The following is an 8,895-nucleotide window of genomic DNA, read 5'->3' as shown; positions in this document are numbered from 1 at the left end:
TTGTATATCTATACTCTACAGTATGCTGTAGAGCACTTGAAATGGGGCTAGTGTGACTGACTAAAGAACTAAGTTTTAAAACTTTATTCATTTTCATTAATTTGAATTTAAATAACCACATGTACCAAGTATTTACCATATTGAGCAGCATAACTCTAAGAGATTAAGTAAATTGCCCAGATTTAGACCATATATTTCACAATTGCAAATTAAAACCAGGTCTGCACAACTTCTAAACTCATGTTTTTTCCATTATGCCACACTGCCTCATCAGTAAAAGTCAAGGTGTCTTGGCCACTGTGAATAATTCTGCAGTGACCATAGAGATAAATATACCTTTATGAATATATGTTTTAAAATTTTCAGGTAGATACTCAGAAGAGGGATTGTTGGGGCATACGGTATCTCTTTTCTTAATTTGTTAAGGAACCTCTATATTGTTTTTCACAGTGGCTGTACCAGTTTATATTCCCACCAGCAGTGAATGAGGGTTCCTTTTCCTCCACAATCTCTCCACACTTGATATTACTTGTCTTGTTGATAATGGCCACTCTAACAGGTGTGAGGTGGTATCTCATTGTAGTTTTGATTTTCATTTCCCTAATACAGTGGTTCTCAACCTTGGCTGCACATTAGAATCACCTGGGAATCTTTTTAAAATCCTGATTTCTGGTCCTCATCCTCCGGAAATTCTGTTTCTTTGTTACTAATGTTGTGGCCCCAACCCATAACAAAGAAACAGAATTTCCGGAGGATGAGGCCCAGAAATCAGGTTGAGAACCACTGCCCTAATAGCTAGTGAAGTTGAGCCTCTTTTCATGTATCTGTTGGCCATTTGTATGTCTTCTTGGGAGAGATGTCTCTTCAGGTCCTCTGCCCATTTTTAAGTTGGATTATTTGTTTGTTTGGTGCTGAGTTGTATGAGTTCTTTATATATTTTGGATATTAACCCATTGTCAGAGCTGTAGTTTGCAAATAACTTCTCTCATTCAGTCGGTTGCCTTTTTGTTTTGTAGGTTTCTTTTGCTGTGCAGACTTTTTTTAGTTTGATATACTCCCATTCATTTATTTTTGCCTTTACTTCCCTTGCCTTTGGGGTCAAATTATAAAATCCTCTTTAAGATCAAGGTCCACAGTTTAGGACCTATTTTTTTCTCTATGTAATTTATACTTTCAGGTCTTATATTTAGGTCTTTGATCCTTTTTTAAGTTAATTTTTATACATGGGGACAAATTGTAATCTACTTTCATTCTTTTGCATATGGCTTTCCAATTTCCCTAGCACCATTTATTTATTTTTTAAGTAGCTTTATATTGATTTTTATTTTAGAGAGGGAGGCAGGAGGGAGAGAGAGAGAGAGAGAGAGAGAGAGAGAGAGAGAGAGAGAGGAGAGGAGAGATGAGAGAGAAACATCGATCAGTTCCCTCCTGCATGCAACCCTGGCTGGGGACTGAACCCCCAACCTGGGCATGTACCTTGACCAGGAATCAAATTGGCAACCTTTTGGTGCATGGAATGGTCCTCAACCAACTGAGCCACACTGGCCAGGGCCCCAGCACCATTTTTTAAAAATGTCTTTATTGTTGAAAGTATTACAGATGTCCCCTTTTTTCCCCCGTTGACCCCCTCTCTCCCTTCCCCCAGGCTTTCATAGCACTATTGGTCTGTGTCCATGGGTTATGCATACAAGTTCTCTTCCCGACCCTCCCCCCTCTTCCCTCTGAGATTCATCACTCAGTTTCATGCTTCCATGTCTCTGGATCTATTTTGTTCATCAGTTTATTTTGTTCATTAGATTCTACATATAAGTGAGATCATGTGATACTTATCTTTCTCTGATTGGCTTATTTCTTTTAGCATAATAATCTTCAGGTCCCTCCATGCTGTCTCAATGGATAAGGGATCCTTATTTTTTATAGTTGCACACGATGGAATACTATGCTGCTGTTAAAAAGAAGGAACTCCTACCATTTGCAACATCATGGATGGAACTGGAGAGCATTATGCTAAGTGAAACAAGCCAGTCAGTGAAGGAAAAATACCACATGATCTCACTCATTCATGGATAATAAAGACCATTACAAACTTTTGAACAATAATAGATACAGAGGCAGAGCTGCCTCAAACTGATTGCCAAACTGCAGTGGGAAGGCCAGAGAGAGTTGGGGAGCAGGAGGGAGGGGAGTAAGAGATCAACCGAAGGACTTGTATGCATGCATATAAGCATAACTAATGGACATAAGACACTGGGGGGTAAGGGAGGGTAGGGGTGTGTCAAGGGCGGGGGGGAAAAAAAGGACACTTATGTAATACCCTTTGTAATACTTTAAGCGAAAAATAAAAAAATATTAAAAAAAAAAAAATAATAATAATCTTCAGGTCCCTCCATGCTGTCTCAATGGATAAGGGATCCTTATTTTTTATAGTTGCATAGTATTCCATTGTGTAATTATACCATGCTGTTTTGATTACTGTTGCTCTGTAGTATATTTTGAAGTCAGGTAGTATGATTCCTCCAGCTTATTTCTTTTTACTCAGCATTGTTTTGGCCACTCGGGGTCTTTTGTGGTTCCACACAAATCTGATGTATTTTTGTTTTGTTCTATTTATTGAAAAAAAATATCATTGGGATTTTAATGAAGATTGGTTTAAATGTTAATTTGGCCATTTTAATTATGTTGATTCTTCTAGTCCATGAACACGGAATATCTTTCCATTTTATTGTGTCTTTTTCAATCTCTTTTAATAATGCCTTTTAGTTTTCAGTATGTAGGTACTTTACATCCTTTGCTAAGTTTATTCCTAGGTATTTTATTCTTTTTGTTGCAATTGCAAAAGGAATTTTTTTTCATTTCTTTTTATGATATTTTATTTTTAGTATATAGGAATGTAGTGGATCTTTGTACATTGGTTTTCTGTACTGCTACTTTACTGTATTTGTTTATTGGTTCTAATATTTTTAGTGGAGTGTTTAGGGTTTTCTATATAAAGATTTATGTCATCTGCAAAGAGTGACAATTTTACTTCTTCATTCCCTATTTGGATACCTGTTATTTCTTTCTCTTGCTTGATTGCTCTTGCTAGGATTTCTAACACTATGTTGAATAAGAGTGGTAGGAATGGGCATCCTTTTCTTGTTCCTGATCTTAGACTAAAAGCTTTTAGTTTTCACCATTGAGTATGATGTTAGCTGAGGGTTTGTCACAGATGTCCTTTATTATGTTGAGATACTTTTCTTCTGTACACTTTTGGTTGGGTGTTTTAATCATAAATGGATGGTGTATCTTATCACATGCTTTTTCTGCATCTGTTGATAACATCATATGATTTTTATCTTTTGTTTTGTTCATGTGGTGAAATCCATTGATAGATTTGCATATGTTGAACCATCCTTGTGCCCTTGGAATGAACCCCACTTGATAGTGATGTATTATTTTTTTAAAATTTTATTCAATTTTAATTGTATTCAATTTGCTAGTATGTTGTATAGGATTTTTGCATTTGTATTTATCAGAGATATGACTCTAGTGGTTTTTTGTTTGGTTGGTTTTTTTTAGTGTGTTATCCTTGCCAGGTTTTGGTATTGGGGATATGTTGGCCTCATAAAATGTGTTAGGAAATATTGCTTCTTTAATTTTTGAAACAGTTTGAGAAAGGTAAAAATCTTCTTTGAATGGTTGGTAGATTTCACTAGTGAAGTCATATGGTTGTGGACTTTTACTTTTGGGGAAGTTTTTGATGGTTCTTTCAATTTCCTCACCGTTGATCTTTCTATTTAGATTTTCCTGTTTCAGGATAGGAATGTTATGTAAATAACCACTGTTTCCTTCCATAGATGATTGGATAAAGAAGTGGAACATATATACAATGGAATACTACTCAGTCATAAGAAAAGATGAAATACTACCATTTGCAACAACAAGGATGGATCTTAAGAATATCATGCTTTTAGTGAAATAAGTCAGACAGAAAAAGTCAAGAATGACATTATTTTACTCATATGGGATAATTGAAAGCAACAAATAAACAAACAAACAAAAACTCATATAGACACAGATAACAGTATGCTGTTACCAGTGGGAAGTGGTTTTGAGGGATAATAAAGGGTAAAAGAGTTCAAACCCAAAGTCACTGAAGATTTGACTTTGGAAGTAGAGCACACAATACAATATACAGATGATGTATCATGGAGTTGTACATTTGAAACCTATATAATTTTTGGAACCAATGTCACCCCAGTAATTTTTATTTTAAAAAATAATAAAAAATGTATATGAAAAAAAAACAGTCAAGGTGAATGAACCCTGTCCACATGAGTAGAAAATGTAGCTAAGATACTTAGGCATTTTTAAGCTATATTATCTTTTTAGCCTACAGTTTAGTTAATCAATCCAGACTCTGGACCACTAGATCATAATTACCAAGTAGGACCTATGAGTTTTTTATAGTCTACATTTATTATTATTACATTATGCAAAGTAAGATGATTATACTCTGAGAACATTAGCGTGTTGAAAAATTTTCAGGTATTAGTATATGTCAAAAGTGTTTTTTTTAAAATATATTTTATTGATTTTTTACAGAGAGGGAGAGGGATAGAGAGTTAGAAACATCGATGAGAGAGAAACATCGATCAGCTGCCTCCTGCACACTCCCTACTGGGGATGTGCCTGCAACCAAGGTACATGCCCTTGACCGGAATCGAACCTGGGACCCTTGAGTCCGCAGGCTGACGCTCTATCCACTGAGCCAAACCAGTTAGGGCAAAAGTGTTTTATTGTATCTAGGGAGTAAGGTCTAATCAGGTGTTTTAGAAATAGTTTATAAATGTTATAAGAATTGACATTGTTCAGATAATCATTTCAGGGCTTTATTACCTAAATTTCCCAAGTACCGGGTAGAACATTATTGCTGGCATCAGTTTTAATATGCTATTTATTGACACCTGACATAGGTATGGAGTGGAAATCTTGTTATTTGATTAGTAAATACCTACTGGATATAAGAAATAAAAAATGATGTCTTAGGAAGGCACGCCTAGATAAATCATTATGTGATACTATATGTGCTAGTGGGAGGCTTGAAGAGGGAAAAAGTGGACAAATTTTCTCTGATTAGTATTGAGTCTTCATTTTACCCTGTATTTCTGGAATCTCAGTCTAAATCAGAGTCATGCCTAGTTTAAACAAGAAATTATTTAATTAGTTCCTGTAGCTTTCTTTACTCCACTCAGAAAATATTCAAAAATGTTTCAGAAATGAAATATAGGCACTATTAGAGAACGTTTAGAAATTTTGGGCCAGGATTTCTTCCAGTTATGCACAATTACACTTGCATGTAAGCCAAAGAGACCTCTTCTCTCTGGATGTTCTTTATTGATTTCAGCAAGTCTCCTTTCCCTTCTAAAGAATCAAGATCTTAAAATATTTGTTCCCTGGAAAGCTTTTCATTTGGCCTGTTGAATATGTAGTTTTGGGGAATTACTTTGGTACTTGAATAAACACTGGAATACTTCGTTCTTAGATCCTGTAATTTTCCTGCATTTTAAATTCAAATCAAATTATATAAAAAACACAGGTCATGTTGGCTTTACACTCTGTGAAACCAGGGGCGGGGTGTGGGGGGGGAGAATGCATTGGGAATTTAGGGGAAAGGTATTTGTAATGGAAGGAAACTTTTTAAATTAATAGTGTAAATTTGTATTTCCAGATGTAACCTGATTCCCTCAGTACTTCAAATCACCCTTTCCTTTATTTTTTCATAATATTTATAACAATTTGTTATATTCCACATAATATAGTTATTGTGTTTATTATCTGTCTCTGTTCTACTAGAATGTCAGCTGCATGAGAGCAAGGATCTTTGTTTTGTTCACTGATGTATCCTAAGCACTAAGACCAGGGTCTAGCATACAGTAGTTACTCAGTTAATATTTGTGGACTGAATGAATACCATGATCTATTCCACTTCATCCCTTAAATTTTATATTCATTTCTTCCTGGTAATTTTTGTATGTTGCTATATTCCATATGAAGTAGGTAGTTAAGTTATTGGTAAAAATAATACTCTACCATCTAGTATGAGAAGAGAATTTTAGGAATTATATTCTAAAATGTTTGGAGAAGTAATTTGTAATGTTTCGGTTTTCAATAAGTTTTAATGAAACCCATAGTGTTCTACAGATGCCCACAAAATTTATTAGGAAATTGAGGATGGGAAACTTTTCAAGCACCCCTATGTTCATAGCAGCATTATGTACAATAGCTAAGCTCTGGAAACAGCCTAAGTGCCCATCAGTAGATGAGTGGACAAAAAATTATAGCGTATTTACACAATAAAGTACTATGCAGCTATAAAAAAGGATGTTACCCATTGTGACAGCATGGATGGATCTAGAGGTTATTATGCTAAGTGAAATAAGCCAGTCAGAAAAAGACAAGTATCACATGATCTCACTTATATGTGGAATCTAATAAACAAAATAGGTCCAGAGACATGGAAGCATGCAACAGACTGACGAATCTTAGAGGGAAGGGGAGAGGGAGTGTGGGAAGAAATTTAATCAAAGAACTTATATGCATAACCCATGGGCACAGACAATAGTGCAGTGAATGCCTGGACCCCAGTGGAGAGGGGCAAAGGGTGGAAAATGGGGGACATCTGTAATACTCTCAACAATAAAAATAAATGTTTATTTATTGTGTGTATCTTTCTCAGATGCGAAAGCTGACAATCATGCCTGCAGGGCTGATATTTGCATCTATAAGTGTGCATGCAGCCAAAGAAGAGGAATCCAAAAAGCAGCTAATGAAACCAGAGCAGGTAACTTGTGTATAAATGTTTGTGAATTTTTTTATAATATAAATATGATAAAATGAATTTTTATTATGTTGTTGTTACCCCTACTCATAAAAAATGTCTTTGAAATGTTTGTTAAACACATTTTATAAGTTGAGAGAAACAGTTATAAGGTGTCTTAAAATAAACACTGTATTATATTTAACTCAAAATTCTAATATCCTAATTCCAAGGAAAAACATTTGGTGATTTTTCTCAATGAATAATCAATGAGTAGTCCAGGGTCTTAGTACTTTTAAGCTGTCTGGTTTTTCTTTCTTGAAAATGTATACAGGTATTTGGAAGCATTAGTTTAAGAAACTCATTAAGATCTCATTTTTGAAAGTGACTTTGTATGTTTTCTAGTTCAGCCTTCTGTATGTTACTAAGGTACAATAGGTACATTAAGTGATCATTTATCTTCTACATGAATATAACTCTGGATTAAGGAACCTAAGGCAATCCGTTCAATTTGCTGCCAGCTCTCATTCAATTTGAGGTCCTTGCCCTAACCAGTTTGGCTCAGTGGATAGAGCATCGGCCTTTGGACTCAAGGGTCCCAGGTTCGATCCCAGTCAAGGGCATGTACCTTGGTTGCAGGCACATCCCTGGTGGGGAGTGTGCAGGAGGCAGCTGATCGATGTTTCGCTCTCATCAATGTTTCTAACTCTCTATCCCTCTCCCTTCCTCTCTGTAAAAAATCAATAAAAAATATATTAAAATAAATAAAAAACATTTGAGGTCCTTTCCTAGGTCAGACAAACCTTTGTCATAATAAGTTCTACCCATTTGCCTTGTATCTCTTACATTGGTACCATACAGAAAAATTCTCATCTCTCTTTCACCAAACAACTCTTCAGATGTTAACTACTTTTGCTCCCTGGATAAGTATATTAGTAGCTTAAGCCTTTCTTTGTATGTCCATAGCTTTTAGTTCCTTCATTCTTTATATATATATATATACTATCTAATAATAGAGAAACATAGTAATTAACCGTAACTTCGCTACCATTGGCTAATCAGCGAGATATGCAAATTAACTGCCAACCAAGATGGCGGCCGGCAGCCAGCCAGCTGAAGCGAACAGGAGGCTTGCTTGCTCTGGTGATGGAGGAAGCCAAGGTTCCCCTCCTGCCGCTGCTGGCCTCTGAGCTGCAGTCTAAGAAACAATGTTGCAATTACAGAAGGTAAATAAACCCCAGAAACCTGCTTTCAGCCCTCAGAGCTGGAGCGAACAGGACTACAACAATGTTACAATTATAGAACCCAAACAAACCCAGATACCTGCTTTCAGCAGCTGAGGTCTCAGAGCTGGAGCCGAGCCTCAGAGCTAAAGCCGGCTCTAAGCTCCAGTGACAGCCATAGAAGGTAAATAAATCCCAGAATAAAAAAGAAAAGAAAAAAAGGAGAGGTTGGGAGCTTCAGTCACCCGCCAGCCTGAAAACGGCCCTCAGCCCCTCACCCAGACTGCCCAGGCACCCCAGTGGGGACCCCCACCCTGAAGGGGGTGTGACCAGCTGCAAACAGCCATCATCCCCTCATCCAGGCTGGCCAGGCACCCCAGTGGGGACGCCCACCCTGAACGGGGTGTGACCAGCTGCAAACAGCCATCATCCCCTCATCCAGGCTGGCCAGGCAACCAAGCGGGACCCCCACCCTGAAAGGGGTGTGACCAGCTGCAAACAGCCATCATCCCCTCATTCAGGCTGGCCAGGCACCCAAGCGGGACCCCCACCCTGAAGGGGGTGTGACCAGCTGCAAACAGCCATCAGCCCCTCACCCAGGCTGGCCAGGCACCCAAGCAGGACCCCCACCCTGATCCGGGACACCCTTCAGGGCAAAACCAGGTGGCCCCCACCCATGCACCAGGCCTCTGTCCTATATAGTAAAAGGGTAATATGAAAACTGACCCTAACAGCAGAAAGACTGGGGAATGACTGGGTCACTATGACACACACTGACCACCAGGGGGCAGACTCTCAATGCAGGAGCTGCCCTCTGGTGGTCAGGTCGCTCTCACATGGGAAGGAGCTCTGCTCAGCCACAAGCCAGGCTGA

The 8,895-nt window shown here is 37.8% G+C and overlaps 1 protein-coding gene across 2 annotated transcripts in view; it reads left to right on the top strand.

Moving 5' to 3' along the window:
• The window catches only part of APOOL (apolipoprotein O like), a 97,173-nt gene that overhangs the window by 32,065 nt on the left and 56,213 nt on the right, over nt 1-8,895 (top strand). For both annotated transcript variants that reach the window (XM_006082807.3, XM_014465047.2), the window contains one exon: nt 6,719-6,823. In XM_006082807.3, the coding sequence (XP_006082869.1) occupies nt 6,719-6,823 (105 nt within the window). The remainder of the gene's footprint in view (nt 1-6,718; nt 6,824-8,895) is intronic.

Source organism: Myotis lucifugus, unplaced genomic scaffold, assembly GCF_000147115.1.
Source record: "Myotis lucifugus unplaced genomic scaffold, Myoluc2.0 scaffold_4, whole genome shotgun sequence".
In the NCBI taxonomy this organism is placed as follows: Eukaryota; Metazoa; Chordata; class Mammalia; order Chiroptera; family Vespertilionidae; genus Myotis; species Myotis lucifugus.
This window is presented reverse-complemented; position numbering and strand designations above follow the sequence as displayed.